Raw genomic sequence first — 18,421 nt, forward strand, 5'->3', positions numbered from 1 at the left:
ATGCGGTTCCTATCTAAATGCGTTTTACTCGCCGAACCCTTCGGGTTTCGGCGCATTGCAATCCCGAGTTCGGGGTCGAAAACGTGGGTGCGTCTGCGATATTGTTGACTTGATAAGTTTTCGCGACACCGCTTAGTATGGAAAGTTTCCTTCGGATTGCATTCTTATCTTTGAATATTGTAGGTCGCAAAAAACTCTGTCGAAAGTTATTTTCGCAGAAGTTGCAATTTTACAAAAAGGAAAATGCAGCATTTGTAAAATATTCATTATTTGTTGCGTTGACTAATATAAAAGTCCTTTTCATGGCGTGATCACTGTTACTTTACGTTTAATTAGAAATATCGTACAAGGTATTGTGAAATAACGTGACGTGATAAAATCGAGAGATCCGCGCAAAATTTTGCAAAAACGCGAGCTAGTTAAGTCCGAACGAAATCACGGTCCGGCTATCAGCTATCAGGCACGAAGTAACATCCTAAAAGAAACAAGAAAGCGAGAAAAGAAGACAGAGAGGCGAGGTATCAAGAGCTGCGCGAGAGGCGGCGAGAGAGATAAAATCAGTCAGAAGGTGGAATCCGCAGTCGCCTCGCCGGCAACAAGAGCGAAAAAGCAACAGCGGTGCTACGTGTTTTGCGACCGTGTAATGAATTGGCCGATACGAAGACTCTAGAATTATACCGGTAGCACTACATGCAGTCGTGTACGATCGATGAAACGAGAACTAAGTCGTCGGAAGTGGACTAAGATTGCGGAGTACACTTGACTCATTCGAATTTAAACAAGAGAGGAAATTGATATCGATTCATCCGACGTATTTTATTCTACGCGTAAAACAAATTTCGCACTTATTAAATCTCTGCTCCGGAAATGAATCGGGAAATACATTGCTATCCTCATTGCTGACAGGAAATTGTAAAAAAAAAAAACCACTAGTGATAAAAGACGCGTCGTGCGTTACGTAAAACACTTTAATTCACTGCGAGATTTTCCCTCCAGCTATCAATTACAACGCTTTTCATCTTCTTTCAAAATTACCTGCTTTAAAAATCTCCGTCCGCTATTTACGATGTCTGAAGTGTACGCGAGTACACTTACGAGTATCGAGGTGTGAAACTTTATACAGTAGTGAGAAAATCAGCGGTGGAAACGAATAGGAGAGCATGTGGTCGAAATTGAGCGCTTTCACACAAGTGCGTACTTGCAACCGCGACAGCAAAAAAAAAAAAAAAAGAAGGAAAGGAATCTGCGGTCCGCCGTAATGCGAGTGTACGGAGCCATTCGTTACGGCACGCATTCGATTCCGTGTCACGCCAACGTCGCGTTTTGCGGGGGAAAATAATTTACGACAATCTTAAAAACGAAGAAATGAGATTTCAATTAATACGCTTGTGGACAAACCATCAAAAGATACTCAACATTACGTACCAATGTTTTGTATGCAGATAAAAATGTTTAAAAATATTGAAATATCGGTGTTTTAAATTTCCACCTGGTGAATTTAGATTTGTAATAAATATTTTTACTTTACCAACAACAATATCATCACTTTCGTCTTTAAATGTGCAATTTAGACGCCTAAATAAAATAGGAAAGAATAAAAATCAGTCCGAATTAAAAATTCAGAATTTTAAGATGTTATAAAAAATTATACAAAATCAGAGAATTGATACACAATAGAAGCTGCATTTCAATTATTCCGGCTGCAAACTCGTAAATGCGTGTAGCAAAGCGAGGTTCGATTGTTACGCGTGGAATCTCTGGGAAGCGCCTCACATGAGCTTTGCATGTGTAACTAACGCGAATTTCTTGGTGGAAGTTTCCGCCGCACGAAAGCGTATTCGAAACAGAGGAAATGCCATTTCCGCGGACACAATAAACCCAAAATGGTTTCTCGGAAACCTGATTTCATGGTCTCGCACAAGGTTGATAAACATCGTAAATGGCACACTTTTGCAAATGCGTCTCTAAATTTACGATCGTTGAAAATACATATAGCTTCATAAAAAAAAAACATGAAAGTATGTACAATCAGTATATCTAACCCTAAATTTATTATATTTTCTACGAAGAAATTACGTATCTTTATTGCGTTTGCGTTAGTTACGGCAGCTTTTACGATCCATTGAGCTGTAAAATGAATCAGATAATAAATCTAGAAAACTTCTGATTATCTCGTCGTTAACTATAACGTTATCATTGTTTAAAAATAGCATTCTGTTTACATTCTCTTTTAATTTATGCAAGCTCTAGGAATTACAGTAATCTCGGCATTAACGCAAATAGCGTGTTTGCATTTCGCGACTTTCTGTTTACTTCCGATTCGAAGTAAATTTCAAGTTTTCCGGCTGTATGACTCTGATATGCGGATTTTACCGTCGCGGTTATCCCAAATTATCCTTGTAGGGCCTCCGGGCTGAGGGCGTGTTTTGTGTTCGCGAGTGCACGAAGCACATGCATCTGCCGCACGTTCGCCGCGAGTGGGTGAGGCGGACGGTTATACATGGATGTGTGTTTATGTAAACCGGTATCGTACATAACGCGTATATATCGCCGCAACAAGTACAGGCTGTTTCAGCCCGAGAGACGATAATTACGTTTCACCGCGCTCGTCTCGTTGATGGCACTAGGTGCAACGAACACGGACATGCAACCAATTAATCGCATCAACTTCGATTCAGCCCGCTATAATTTAACTGCGTGCTCGTTACATCGCGCCCCCATGTATTTGGTTAATATCTGTTGCCTGAGTCAAGTGTTCCCGGACGTATCCCAAAAGGATCTTCATTATCCATCCTCTTAATTCTGCGAGCAGCGAAAATTTGCAGCGCGATACTTAATTCGGAATAATTATATTCACGCTACATTTTCGAGTGAAATACAAAATGCTAAATTTATTAGAAATAATAAAATACATTTGATTAATTAAATAAATCAATTTTGCAAATATGTAATAAATACTTCAACGTTTTTTTAGTCTTTTGCTTGACATTTATTAATGCAACAGTATGCTAATACTTTCTAATTCAATATTTTACGATGTAAATTTTGTAACTTTTTTCATGTCTTTATTTTTAATTCAGATCTTCCTTCCATAAGATATACATTTTAATTTTTCTTGAACGGAGATGAAGATCGACTTTATTCTCCCCGCATACTCTCTATATGTCATCTCATTACGTTACACTTTCGTGCGAGGAAAAATGGCATTGTCACGATATTATTCTAAAACGCCATCACGTGCGCAATGTCATTACACGCGAGAGCCGCTCGAATTTGCGCTTAAACGTTGATCGAGTTCATTAAGGGACCGTCGGCAAGACCTATCTCGTTAAGGCCGCGCGTGTCCCGAGATTGAAGCTTTCGGCGTGAGCGGTACCTAACTTTCGTACAAAGTTAAAGCCGTGCCGCGGGGCGCGAAAGCATCTTCGAGACACACACAGAGAGAGAGAGAGAGAGAGAGAGAGAGAGGGAGAGGCAGGCGTGACTAACCCCGCGATTCAAGATAAGCCCGACCTCTGGCGTATGCTTGCATTCGCTGAATTCGCCCTTGTCTGCCTCTCTCTCTCTTTCTCTTCCTCTCTCAATGCACGAGTACAAGAGATCGCGATTCCGCAGATGAGATTCCGCGGCCGAACACGCTTAATCGTACAGTAAATTGCGAACCGCAAAAACCGAATCAGATATTCTGTGAGCTGGTCAAACAAATATCACGCAAGTATGCTTAAGAAAGATTTTACACGATTTATTTTCAATTATGAAGCTGTAAAATGAGAATGAATTAATTAACTAATTATGTAAATTAAATGTTAACGACGAAATTATAATAATTACTTTTAACGTCGATAAAAGATGTGAAAATTTATTGGATTAAATTACGGACAATATTACGGATATAAAACTCACATTTCGATGTAAATTTATTTAATTTAGATTTTGATGCAGACACACGAAAATGATCTCTGATGATGTTTATTAGGGACACTGGAAATGCGACGAAATCCGCGTAAAGCCGCGTCAATAGCACGGAATATTAATTTGACAATTGAATGGTAAATGAATTATATGCAAATCATAATTAAATTTATCGAAATTAAACCGGTCGCAGTCGCTGTCAGCGATATTGTGTAATTTTCTTCCGGCGATACGCTTCGACGTAAAAAAAGCTTGCGTTCGCCCGATGAATTCACGTCAAATGATTTATTCGGGACGCTCATCAAGAGTGAGCCCCGTGTAAATTCGGCTTAAGCACGACGAAGTCGGAAGGGATCGTTTAAAGCAAAATAAAAAGACCGACGGCCATCGATCAATCGTTAATTGTGTACCTCGGGAGAAAGAGAGAGAGAGAGGCGGCGAGGGGGGAGGGGTCGTTCAGTCGAGATTAATGTACAGGAAATAAACAGTCGTAGTTGTACCGGTCGGGGAAAGAGTCGTTGTGAGTTATACTTCGCTTGTGGGAAGATACGCGCGTATGTATTCCCGTGCACCGGCCAAGTACAAGTTCCGTTTAAGCGATACGGTGTTCCGAAGGTCTGCTCTTCGCGTTCAATCACATCGTTCGTAATGTTCGCTACTCGAGAAAAACGCTGACCGTTGCAAGACCAATTGCAATTTGAACTGTATACTTGCACCTTACGAAAAAAAAAACGATCGCAAAGTTCTTATCTAACAATCGCACTAATTGAAACGAAACTATTGATAAAAGAATTAAATCGAACCGACTTTTGCTATGTGCATATTTGCGTTGTGTGATTAGTAGCGCTGAATAATTCATTATTATATGCGGTTGAATAAATAATATATAAATTTTCGTTTTGAGTTACGAGAAAACTGAACAAAATCCCGCTTTATATACACGGCTTTAATTTTAACGGGACAGAATGGGATTACTTGTAGACCCTTTGCCCTTTTAAGATTCTAAGGTTAATGCAGGCATGTATCCCAAAGATTATTTCGCACTCCACTGGGATTATATGCCACAAATTACACTTTCTTCCATAAATTTTGCGGCTTGTACCATTGCCGGCATTACCGCGAGAAAGAAAATTTAAGACATTATAATGTTCACAAGTATTATAAATTACATAAAAATTTCTAATTAACTGTAAAATAACATTTTTAGTGTCAGAAAATCTTGAGAGCAATTTGAATGCTTAGCATATTATGCAAGAAGTATTTCACGACGAAGACAAGATATCGACGCTGCGGTAAATAAGTTCAACCACGAATCGAGAAATTTTGACGTAAAACGTCACTTTGCGTAGCGGTGAGTGTAATGGCAAAAATAGTGAAATTATTAATCACCGTGAATGTGCCGATGCGCTCATCGACGCTTCGTCGATGGAGCGGTCGGAGTAACAATAATTTTATGCACCATTCTATAACGCAGCAGCGGTCCAGTTTCGTCTCATCGCTAAACAGCCGCTGATTAATTGCCCAAATTGCTGCGGGAACAACTATAACCCGGGTCCGTGTTACGCGCGCGGAACTTTCAGCCCAAGTTTCGGACGCGTCGAAGAGAGTTTGCAGTTGAGCTACTTAATTGTGCTTGACTGTAAATCGCGGCTCGTAACGTCGCAGTCGATATTTCGCACGAAGTTGCACCGTGATAGCGCTTTCTCTCTTTCGCGCAAATAGGATAGTACGATAGATGCGAATTGATGGGATTTCGGCGCACCCGTTATGCGTTGGATACCGCCAAGCTTCATTGTCGTAAGCAGAACAGATATTTAAAGAGAACTTTTTCTTATTCCGTCAAAATAAAAATAACGAAAACTCTACCGCCATATACGAGCAGGAAGTGTTATAAAATTTTCAGCAGTTTATTTCAAGCAAACCGTATTTTATATAGTTTTTATTTACATTTTCTATTAAAAAAAGTTACTCTCTAGTAAAGTTATTTATTTCCAGTATAAATATTTTTCATTTCTTAAATAAATAACTACAATCATTTTGATTTTGCTTCGAATTTTCTCTGATTACTTAAGGCTAACAAATTGTAAAAAAGAGATAGCGTTTATTTCAAACGTTTCACCGACGAAGGAGAGAACAATAGTTTCAATGCATACATTAACATTTAAAATTTCTGAGTTATAGTTTTTTCAAAGTTACAATTGTTTCAGAGTTAGTTTTTTTTTTTCAAAAAAATCCAACTCCCGTCCCTCGTTTTTTACATAATTTATTCGTTCTCGCGTGCGGATAAAATTCAACTTTCGGGAACGATATCGCGTATAAAAAGGGGCGTGCATTACGTCTATATGCGTCGTCAGACGCAGACTTTTCGCGAGTTGAATTTATGCCCCGGGCATTATTATGCCGACTGGATACGATGAAGGCACTCGTATATCGTATTTCAATAACCGGGTATCGCCGCATGCATCATCCAGGGATCGAGGAAAGTTGCCCGTCTCGTGTTCCGCTCCGATACCCGTGTAAACATAACCCGCTCTTTGCTCGAGGACAGAATTTCGCAGAATTAACAAGCGTCCAGAGATATCTCGTTTGAGATAACCATAGTTCACTCATTGATTAGCGCAAGTCCACTTATTAACCACCTATCTAAAGTTTAAAAAAAATATAAAAAGTTGCGCATACAAAAAATAAAAAGTGCTTAGTATAAAGAAGGAGAACAATAGACTAGGAAATAGAGAAATTCAAAAGGAATTTTTTATTTATGCATAACTTTTGTTCTTTTAAATTCTTGCAACTTTTCATTGTCTGTGAAACATTGCATGTCACGAGTTAACAGTATCGAACAAAAGTCGATAAGTGTCCTGCGAGAAAAACTAGATGGTCCGCTTTGAGACTTCCCTTTGTCTATACACGATTACATGCCTATGTAGTTCGAAATTCTCTCTCTCTCTCTCTCTCGCTCCGTCTGCCAAAGTGTGCCGCCGCTTTGTGTGTACACTAACTTGGCCGTAAATTAAACAGCTTCCGCGAACACGGATAACACAGCGTTGGTTTCTCGTGGCAGTGCAACGCGTGGAACGTAGACGTACCAGGGCTTCACCTCGATGTATTCAACGGCACGATCGCGTTGTGGAATATTAAAGCACAAACGACAACGAAGCGCGCAAGTGAGCAAACCAACTTTTTCGATTGTTTCAACGGCAGCATTTTTGGCCGCTCTCGCAGTCGCGCGCTGTGCCCGTCGCGCTCCCGGTCGTCCAATATTTGCGCTTTAATGGTGCAAAACGCCGGGGGAATTGGAAATCGGTCACTTCGCGGCGAGTTTTCGTTAAGTGCGGTTTTATCGGTTGGCGTTGTGTCATAATAATGGTTTTATAATTATACTATAATCAGTGATTGCAGTTGAAATGGAGTGATGCCGCTGATTAATGAGGCGTTAAAGTTATTTCATCTAATAAGATCAATTATTTCCCTCTCGTATCATTTTTACAATTTTACACCAACCTCTCAGAAATTTTAAATGTATTACTTATGAGTATTGAATAAAACAAATTTTAGCATAGACAAACAGATTACAAAATCTTATACCAATTTGCAGGAAAAAAAATTACTAAAGATAAAATACGTATTTTGCATTTTTACTCCAAAAGAATCGAGGCTCTTCATTTATTTTACGATTTAATATAGTTTATAAAGAGTCGTTTTTCGGCGAGAAAGGGAAGCTTTACGTCGATCCGCAAAAAATCGCGAACACGACAAAGCCAAAGCTAACTGCGAAATATCCGGATCCAGCGAGTACTTCATGCATACAACCAGCAAAAAATCTCATAAATATCACGTCGTCGTGGCTATTACCGCGGCTGGCGGGCACGCAGAATACTAATCGTAACACACGGAGGAGGAGGAGGAGGAGAGACAGAGAGGCGGGACGCCTGTCGTCGCGGTTAAACTTTTTCAATTATGTGCGCATAAAACGCGTCTATGCTCACCCACGAGCAAACTCACATCGATATTCCCGATCTATATTAAGAGTGCTCCGATATCCTGCGATTAAAAGTCTGTGTCGCGAGGCTGACATGGGCCTCATAAATAATGCGCAATTTAATCGATAGCGATGCCTAATTACGCGTAATTACCTGAACATGCCGAGAGAAACGAAGGCAGGATAGAAGCGAAGATAAAAGAGAAGAGTCGCGTGTTTTTGCATCGGAAAAATATGCAGATACGAAAAAGGAAGGTAAAGGATATATTTTTCATCAAAATAATATTTCTTATTGTAATAAAAAAAAAAATTTCTGAATAGACCCGTTTCTCTCGCACAGTGCGAAAATGTTACGTGAGTAAAGGCGATAAATACGCAAAAGAAATGTAATAGATAATAGCTGCTTCGTGCAAACGAGTGCGAAATCGTCGAGGAGGATTCCACTATTTTTCCAACGTTATCAAAAAGTTCTCCGACCGCGGGGAGCTCGTAATAATAATGTTTCACGAGCGTGGGGATGGATATTTTATATTTTGCCACCTGCGCGCAAAGCGAGCACGTGAGAAATCTACGACGGGCAGCGGAGTAACTAAGTGTTCCGCCTCTTCGGGTTAAAAACCCGAGGGCAACGGGGATAACTGAATTAGGAAGGTGCGGGTCGGACACCCTTTTAACGCGGCCATTTACCTTTCCCAATTTTCCGTCGTCGCCGACGTGTTGCCCACCCCCGGCGCTTCGGCCGCGCTAATAAAAAGAGCCGCGAAACGTGAACACCATGCTAAATGGCCGAGTTATTATTTCTGAGTCACACGTTTGTTAAACGAAATGTTATCATTTCATCGCTATCGGGACGGGAAAGAGGAAGAAAACGCTGCCGTTAATCGAAGAGGCTCGTTCCGAAACGAGGGCTTCGATAAAAGAAAGTTAACAATACAGACGAACGTGTTTTACTAATATGTATCGCAAGATATGTATTTTTCATCTTTTATATATTTTATATCATTTTTCTCTCTAAATAATTAGGAATTACATTCGAATGTTTTTTAAAGAACGTAAAAAAGAATTGAAAATTGTATCGCAATGAAAGACATGTCACTCTATAGACAACATTGCCGTTAGCTTTTCCGTGAAATATAATACTTTTAGAACTTTTTTATAAAGCAGAAGACAAAATTATGTTACATTATACAGTTTACGTCCGGGAAATTTAAAAACAAATACGTACTTTCGAAGATACATTGCCAAGCTTTAGAGGATACATTGCCAGCGATAGTCTGAAACTCTCGAGTGTACGCCAAGTCTCACGTTTGCGATATGAATTTCATTGCGCGCGGAGTTTACGATGTAGACGACGTGCGGCGAATTTGGTCGGTTTCCGTATCACGTGAAACAATCGCTTGCAAACACGCGGAAAGTAAATCTTAGCTGCCACGGCAATCGGTATACCTTTCCATAAAATCGTGTTTGCATAACGCATAAAGCATACAATGCGCTACAATTCTAGATAGAAAATGCAATTATTCTCATGACGGTGCGTGCGAGTACATTTGCTGCGCTACGCGATATCGATCGGTATAGAATTCAAGTATATTTAAATTTTTCAAATCAATCACTGTCGACCAGGCAGGTCAATTACGTTAATTAACCGGTATTTTCGATCCCACGAAATTAAATCCCGACGTCCTAATACGAAGGGTGCGATTGACATTAACATGCTAAGATCTATGGGGTGGCAAATCGGACGATTAGGTTCCTCGCCGTTCGGGAAGAAGTTATCGCCGGCAATCAGATTCCCCTTCGGCGCCCTTCGCGATCTTCCACCGCCGAGTCTCGCATGATCCGTCCTACCCTCGTCTCTCGCGACGATGTTAAAATTCCGCGGTGGGGGAGGGACACCCGCCGCGGTGAGGAAAGAAGTTTGAATTTTCCGAGCGTCGAGTTTGACTTGCAGAGTGCTAATATTAAAGTTCGTCCTGCGCCGCTCGGGAACGAAAGGACCGGGCTTCGGAACGAGGACACGAGAACGAGAAGAGGTGCACAGGCCGCGCCTCGTGCATTAGCCGAGGCGCCCCGGCTCTTGGGATTAGATTAGAATTTGTTAGGGGCGTCTCTTCGACGGTAACTTCGTCCCAGGAACGCCGCCAGTTTTGTTTCATCGCCTCCGGGCGTGAGAGCTTTTCGGAAACTTTATTACAGGAAGTTCCACTGGGGCGCCTCGTCCTGTCACCGGGAGACGAGATACAGCGTTTTTCGGACCAGGATGTCGAAGCAGGTCGGAAGAGCCGCGAGACTTTCGTCCTGCTCCGTTTGCACCCTGTTGCCCCTGCCTCGAGTTGTAAATGTCATTCAGCTTGGAGGGAAATTGCAGCGAAAAACGCGTGAAAATCGCCACGTAAAAAGAAATAACACTCAAACGGCGAGATGTTTATTATTCGGTGAAATTTAGGATTAAACCACATTAATCTTTATAAAATTTTGTAATAATTCTCCATTTATGATTAAATAATGATTGTTTCATTAATTAATATCGATAAATTAATAATTAGTAGAGATAATTAATTAACAATACATTTTTAAATTCTAGACGTACGCCACAGTGAGCTGCAAAATTATTGTGAATAATGCGCGTCTTTGCTGCAAGATACAAATACCCGGCTATTCTTGAGAAATACCTGACTTGCGGCTGATTAATGGTAAATAGTTAATAGTATGCCCGGGCCGAGTCCGGGCCCTTGAAACTTAAACGCAGTTTGCTGACGCAGACTCCAAATTCTACTCACGCGGCATTAACGACAAACTTTCGTCCACCAGAAGAAGTGTCGGCATGGTTTGTCTATCTTCAAGAGGTAGACTTTACTGAGGTTTGCTTCGTTCTTGCTGTACTTCGCGCATTAACCGAAACACCACGGGGCTGGATTAGAATTTGTCAGAGCTGTCGCGCAATAACTTCGTCCCGGGGAAACGCTTGAAGTTCCGCTTTAAGAAGTTTGTCCGCGTCTCGCGATAAATTGAAACTAATTTACACCACGCATAATGAAGTTCTTGAAGTGAAGTGCATCTCAGGACTCCGGGAAGGATGTCAAGAGAAAAATCCGTGATCTCGGAAAGTAGGATGTGCGTCGCGAGCGAGAAAGTGCGCTATTAGCCGGCGAATTATTTCCCGGCGCGCTTAAATGAAATATTGTACGGCGATGAAGTTAATAAATTATGATCTCGGTAAATAATTCAGTGCCAGAGCTGATTAATCTCCGATAGATTTTGTAGATTAGAATAATGTAGAATATTATGGATAACAATTTGCTCGTCGCAGATGTAGTTTTATTATTATAAATTACATTATGTTAATCAGAAACAATAATTGTACACTGTACAATGACAATGTACTAATCGGATAATTAGATTTAATAGTTATTGCTTTATAATTTTATTTCGGTAATATCAATTTAGGCAGTTATTGAATAAGGTTAATCAATTTTGGCGGTTGTTTTGCAGTTGATCGCAATTATTATTATCGCGATAAATTAACGCGGTTGAAAGCTAAAGCTACGTTAAATAAAAAAATATATTGAATATATGTAGAGAAAAACAATATCTTCTTCTGTATTTCACTCTTCTTCGACTCGTTTCTCATCTGCTCTTATAATGAATGTCGATCGTGAACTCGCTCCAAATTGACAGTTTTACGATCGCGTTAAGTTTCTTATTTTTGTTTCCCTCGAAGTCGAAGCACGAAAGAGCTTTTATTCGTCGTCCCACTTCGACCGCCGGCAAACTACGAACCTGACTTTCACTTCCTCTTAATTCGATTCGATTTTCGCTACGGCGAGGAGCGCGGTATTCGTATAACAGCATTACTTTTACGATTCCTTGCCAGCTTTAAAGTCGGGGAACTCAGGAAAGCTCTGTTTCCGTAGTTTCTTTCATTTCCGAGGATAAACTGAATCGGCCTCGAACACATTTGCAAATAGACGTAATAGCGAAATACAGGTACTAAATGTTTCGCGATTCTACAGACGCTCTGTGGACGATTGCATTTTACCGCAATAAATTCTTTCGCGTTAAGAATATTTCTTTCGAATACTTGCAAAATTATGCAGAATAAAAATTAATTGCTGGAAATAATATGCTAAAGTATTTGCGATAAAGATTGTTGGCATTACCCTATTTATTGAAGTAATCTTAGAGCAAGTTTAAATAAATTGACAATTTATCGACAATTCCATCGTCTTAGTTAAAGTCTTTAAATATTTACCGTAATATCACATTAACTGGAATGACCTCGGAAAGCGTAGCGCATCGTAAACAGGAACTACCTACTAGAGCAGAGAAGATAACAGAGACGTAGGCAAGGGTGCTTTTACGGGGTTCAAACTTCAGAAGTCTTTCAAAAGTCCGAGTCAGGAAATCATGGAAATAATATAAAATATCAAACGGCGAAAAAATATATATAAATAAATCGAAATAAGCGTAAAAACATTGAACTAATCTACGAAAAAAAATGTGGGCAGACAAATATCACATTGCGCGCAAACTTTCGATGAATTTAATTATTCTTCGCATGCAAATTATTATTCAATCTTCCAGCTATTTTATCTGTCAATGAGATCAATGATAATTTAACTTCCAAAATACAGAAATTTTCAGAAGTTTGCTGAATTATGCACGATTGTGGGAAAGCGGCGAATGAAAAATCTCTTCAGAATGAATTTTAAACGTTCTGTTAATAATTTCGATCGAGATTGATTAGATGAAGATAGAATATATTTCCCGAAGTAGAGAAAATTCTGCCTACGCCCTTGGAGCATAAGATAACAATACAACAGCTGGTGTAGAGCCAAGCAGCATAACCGTTTTCATAGTCAGGCGGTTTTGCATTTTATGATAATGCTTCCGCGTCAAACATACAGCGTTACCTACGGCGTTTAATGCGTTTACTCGAAAATTTTCACCATGACGGGGTGGATAAAATGTTGCGATTCACTTCGCGCATTACAAATGCTTTTTACGGTGTTGTTCGGTGAACGAGTTACGGCCACAAAGCCCACCTTCGAGACTTGTTTCTCGGTGACGTGGAAATATCATATTCGCCGGATTTTACGGGCAACGTGTTTAAAACTCGCGTGTTTAATTATTCCCGTGAAATGCAAACCACCCGGATTATGGGCGAACTGCTTCGCGCAGCTTTAAAATTACGAAGGAGATATGATTATCCTTCCTAATGGTTACGTCGAGACTCGTTAACGTAATTGCGTAACGGTCGCTCGGACGTAATTTTATACGGAATATGTATAAAAATCTTTTCTAATCCAAATATAATGAAATAAAATACAAGTTAAAATAATAACGCAACAACAATTGTTATATTCAAAGAAGTGATCCTCATTTAAATATTATATTATATGAAGAAGAATATATTGTAAGAAATTAAAATATCTCATCTTATCAAATATCTCAGCGAATGACTAAATATCCCAGATATAATCAATCATTATAGTCGATTCGAGCGCCGTAATGCAAGGAGTTGATAAAAAGCTAATTTTGAATCACTTACCTTGCCATTTCTTCGATGAATCAACTCGTAGGATTCCTTCGCTCTGAATTTGATCCTTGCCATTCGTAACGCGACAGGTGTAAAAGCCAACATCGGAGACATCTAAGTTTGTGATTTTTAGTCGACTTCCCGCCAAGTTTTTCGCCACATGTTCATGCGTCTGGAATATTAGAAGAACGCACACATCTATTAGTTTACTGAATAATAACATAAGAATTAAAAATTAACAGTTCAAAGTACGAACTTTAATATAAAATATAAAGAGAAAAGTGAGATTTGTAAAAATGCAGAGATTGAAGATTTAATTTGAGAAGAAATCTTGCATAATTGCGATTTGATAGCTTCACGTACTTGCGCGTGTATCTTTCTAATGGTGATTTTCGGCCGATCTTCTTCTAATGGGGCTTCATTCTTGAACCATCGTATTTTTGTCGGTGGAGGATCGCCCACGACTTCGCATCGCATATGGGCGACGGCGCCTGCGTCCTTCGAGATGTTTGTCAGAGTCCTTACGAATTTTAAAGTACCACTTTTCGTGCCGGACGCAGCATCCACATCGGTCCTACGAAAGTGAAACATATTCTTTATAGTATAGAAGTGAAATGTGAAGTACGGTGATATGCAAACAGTTATTTTTGAAGAAAAATATCTACATCGGCGGGTATTTGTAATAAATAAAACAGCAATAATTAAAATTTGAATCCAGCGATCCGGGATTTATATTAGAATATTTATATCTGTATTTTGCAACATTACGATACACTCGCCACTAATGCTTTTAGATTCCACATCATGCTTTTAGATATTCCCCCCTATGCAAATCGATCGCGTTCGTAATCCCACCTGCGGTCTAGATAACAATGTAACTTTGCAACGAGGGATCATTAAGGGATATGAACTTTATCGCTCAAGTCCTACGCAAGCCTTGTTACGCTTGCAAAGAACTTTGGCTAAACCAATTACGCCGGATTACACGACCGATCTTTATTAACCGTAGCATAAGTAGATTTTAAAGTCGTTTGACTAAACTTTTCAAAAAAAAAAAAATAATAATAATACAAATATAATACTATTATTTTCAAGAAAATAATTATCTGAACGAATGAACGAACTTCGAACGTTAAATTAGTTTCTCGAAGCTTGCGAAATTGCGCGACATCCTTACGGGTTAATATCGCGTCTTCGAGAATATGGGTTCGTGCATGGCAACATGATAATCGCGAGCGAGATGCTGGTATCAGCCCGGCGCAATGGCAACAAAGCACTTCAGAGATGTGGATGTTGCAATCAATTGCAGCTTCCGGCGAGTAGGAGCACAATCTGATGATTGTGCTTTGGTCAACGTCAATTCGAAAGGGCGATCTCTAACGGTCTAAGCGTGTAATCGTGTAGTCGCAAATATAAATACATTAGTGCAGAGTGGTTCTTTCATTCCCTCTCATCGTCTCCGAAACGAATGCGTATCACGCCAAGTTTCCCTTATCGCGAAAGGCGCTTGATACACGGCGTCGCGAGATGCATTTAGCGGGGCGCACGTTTCCGGAAACGTGAGCCACACACTTTTTAAATCCCGTATATTCGCGCGAAGATACGGCCCGGCGCGTTTCCGCGCCTCCTACTAAATTTCTGGAGTCACAGGAATAATTCAGGCGAAACGCGCGGCGGGGACAAAGGGCGACTTTAATTATGTCGCCGATGCGACTGCATTTCACGCGACGACGTTCACGACCGCCGACAGTCGTAATGTTACGACGTGCCGTTGTAACAAGAGATACGCGCCGTTCGGTTGCCAACGATGTGTTTACACGATGGGGCGCGGTTATTATCCACGGTTGTCTTGATGATGACTCACACAGTAAAGTAATATAGAAATAAATTTGAGAAACCATACGAGACGTTTGGATAAGAATTTATATATATAATTAATTAGATAAGGCGAGTTAATTAAGTTTTATAAAAAACGGACGACTTCAATTTAATTTAGAAGAACGTAATAAAATTCTATAATTTTCTTATTCAATTGCGATATATATATTATAATTTTTTATTACGTTAAATCGATTTCATGCACTCTATTTCGCATCGTTAAATTTCTCAAACGCTGGATAATCTGTTATTATAGCAATGTAATCTCGCAGAATTCTCTACGCTGCACGTTATCAATCCAATCTTCAGTTTTATTGCAAATCACCAGTTTCGAAAAAACTATATTTATCCATAAATAGCCTTGCATTAAATTTTGCTTGATCAGTAGCCGTTTTTGCTGCGAGGCGAATTCAAGCGATGGTTGATATGCGAAGGAACACAAACGGAGGAATAGGGCGGTTAGGGTGACCCTATCCTTCCACAGAGGGCCAATCACTGAGTTTACATTGCCGTCTATGTGCGTGCCAATCGGTACGAAACGCGCGCGTACACGGGCGCGTCTGTGTGAGCGCGAGCGCGAAGCCCTTAGATACACGGACGCGAGGAACATTTGTGTATGTACCATCAGCCGCGTTTGCACGTGGCAGGACGTGATTGCACGTGGGTACGGGGAGTAACTAACCCCGCGTTTACCGCTGGTTATTGAATATAAATCAACCTATGATCAGTAAGTCATCGCGACGGTACAGGCCTACTAGGAAGTTCGCGGCGAAACAAGGTCACTTTGCAAACATTTGCCGCAATAACTCAAAAGCGGATAATCGCCGAGAGATGCGTATCGGGGACTCGCATTTCGTGATCTGCATAGACTCGAATAAAACATCTCTCTTACGATCGAAGGTAAAGATTGGAGTCTATTCTGACATATCATTGCCATTATTAATCGTTTCATTTTTCTCGAAATTATACATTTGAACATTTTATATTTAATATGTAATCTGTGCGTTTGGTTCAAATATTAAATTAAAAAATAACAAACAAAAAAATTCATTTCTAGAAATGCGTTTAAAGCTGGCGCTTCTCGACGCAACTGGATGCGTAAATGCGCCAGTGTGAATTGCATAAAAATCCAGAGCGACGTGTGTCAACTGTGGCTCGCAGTTTTCAACGCCGGGTGGTGCGTATGAAATTAGCGGCGTTGTAGACGAGCGGGATGAAAATACGTACACCGCCTGCGGCGCAGCACAGTGCGTCAGTTGACTGCACTTTATCTGCTCGCTATGTAAAGTAATTCTATGCATTTTGAAGCGGCGCCGCGCGTTTATCAGTCGGTTGAAGCGAAACGCGCTCTTTCTACTTCCAGCGCGTTGCACGCGGTGACACGCGCGTGCATTCTTAACTCGGTGACGCGCGATAAAACCGCATACATTTACGTACGTAAATGCGACACTGCGCTCTTATCCATCGGCGCATCGTGGCGATATTTTTGCGCTGTCTCGTTGTGTGATAATGCGGCGAAATTTGTATAGAAGGCTACATCACGTGGGCAGAGAGCAGAATTAAATAAGATCTTTAGAAGCACTGAAAAAAATTATATGACGTATCATACATAATGGAAAATTAATAAAATCAAATTTCACTGTAGAATTGTGTCGTGAAACTCATATTTAGATATTTTTTTGATTGCAAAATTTTCAATACGTTTATTTAAATTAATTTCACAAATATCCGCTTTTATATGTCTTTATAAGTACAAAAAATAATTAGAATATAATTTAGAAAATTATTTATTTCTTCTTTTCGTGTCTTAAACAACTGGTTGATTTATTCCCAAACTGCGCGAGGGAATGAGAAGATAAGTGGTCGTTCATTGCGAGGGGATGATAGTAAAACAGGGGAAGTGTATACTAGCTCTCAATTATTTAAATCATGTGCCTTGAAGGGACGACATAATTTAAGGTTACATTAAGCTTCTATTTTTCGAAGAAAAAAAAAGATTGGCAAAATTTTTCTTTTGACATTTAGTAAGAGAATGCTATATCAAGATGATATTCTCTGTCAGTTGAAAGCAAGTAATGATTTCATGATATTGTATCTTCTAATTATAATTGCCGCGCTAAGTATTTATAAAATAACAACGCAATATTTCACAAAATCCAATTACAGAAGAGTTGGTAACTGATCGATTCGCAAATACTACTCGATCGTGACTGGAAATCATTAATATCGTAGGAAGTGTGCGGCTTGCTACCCCGCGGCGGAGGGTGGCAACGGCAAAGATCAGCCCTGAGGTTTGCGGAACACCCACGACGTGCACTCGCGATGTATAATAGCGTACAGCGACTCGGCTAATTACGCGATCCGGCCCCTCGTAGCGTACGCTTGTTACGCGTTTGTTCCACACGTAGAATATTATTGCGCGAATGTGTTGCGCGCGCACTCACGGGTAAGCATGCGATCGTAGACTTGCTGTTAACTCTCACAACTCACTCGTCATTATAAATTCGGGATGTTATACTTAAGTCGAAAGTTTAAGAATTTTAAAGTTGAAAATGAAAGTTAAAATGTGAAAGAAAGAAGATACAAAATGTAATTGATAATATGACGTGGGATGAAGCCACCATGTACTTTGGAATTATCTTTCCTATATAAATTTTTTCCCCACCCGCAAGAATTAGACCTTGTCGGTCTCAGAATCAAAACATGACGTCACGTATTCCTTACTTTATTATTGATTAGAACTCTAATGTCAAGTACAATGCGCAAAACAAGCAACGAGAAAGAACAGAAGATAAAATAGCAATTTATCCATGAATAATTTTCTTCATAAGGTTTTCCCACAAATCTTGAAAGTAAAAAATAAGAATAATAAATAATGCGAATAATCTGACTTAAAAAAATCTGAAAAATGTGATATGTTTTAGAAAATTGAGAATAAAAATCAGAGATAGAATTGCTTATAAATTCATAACATGTGAAAAAACTGATTCTTTTTGCATTACTAAAGATATGTACAATTAAAAGATATGTATAATTAAGAGACTCGTTATACCATAAAAACGTCATAAAAGGCGTAATTACGTAGCGTAATTAAATATCGCAGGATTGAAATG

The 18,421-nt window shown here is 39.7% G+C and overlaps 1 protein-coding gene across 4 annotated transcripts in view; it reads right to left on the minus strand.

Moving 5' to 3' along the window:
- Ror (Tyrosine-protein kinase transmembrane receptor Ror) overlaps positions 1-18,421 on the minus strand; it is a 235,420-nt gene that overhangs the window by 19,875 nt on the left and 197,124 nt on the right. For all 4 annotated transcript variants that reach the window (XR_010889984.1, XM_012368899.2, XM_067354184.1 and 1 more), the window contains 2 exons: positions 13,794-14,004; positions 13,443-13,602 (listed from right to left, as the gene is read on the minus strand). Coding sequence is in view for 3 of the 4 variants with exons in the window: in XM_012368899.2 (XP_012224322.2) it covers positions 13,443-13,602; positions 13,794-14,004 (371 nt within the window). In the remaining variant the exon portion in view is untranslated. The remainder of the gene's footprint in view (positions 1-13,442; positions 13,603-13,793; positions 14,005-18,421) is intronic.

Source organism: Linepithema humile, chromosome 4, assembly GCF_040581485.1.
Source record: "Linepithema humile isolate Giens D197 chromosome 4, Lhum_UNIL_v1.0, whole genome shotgun sequence".
Lineage (NCBI taxonomy): Eukaryota > Metazoa > Arthropoda > Insecta > Hymenoptera > Formicidae > Linepithema > Linepithema humile.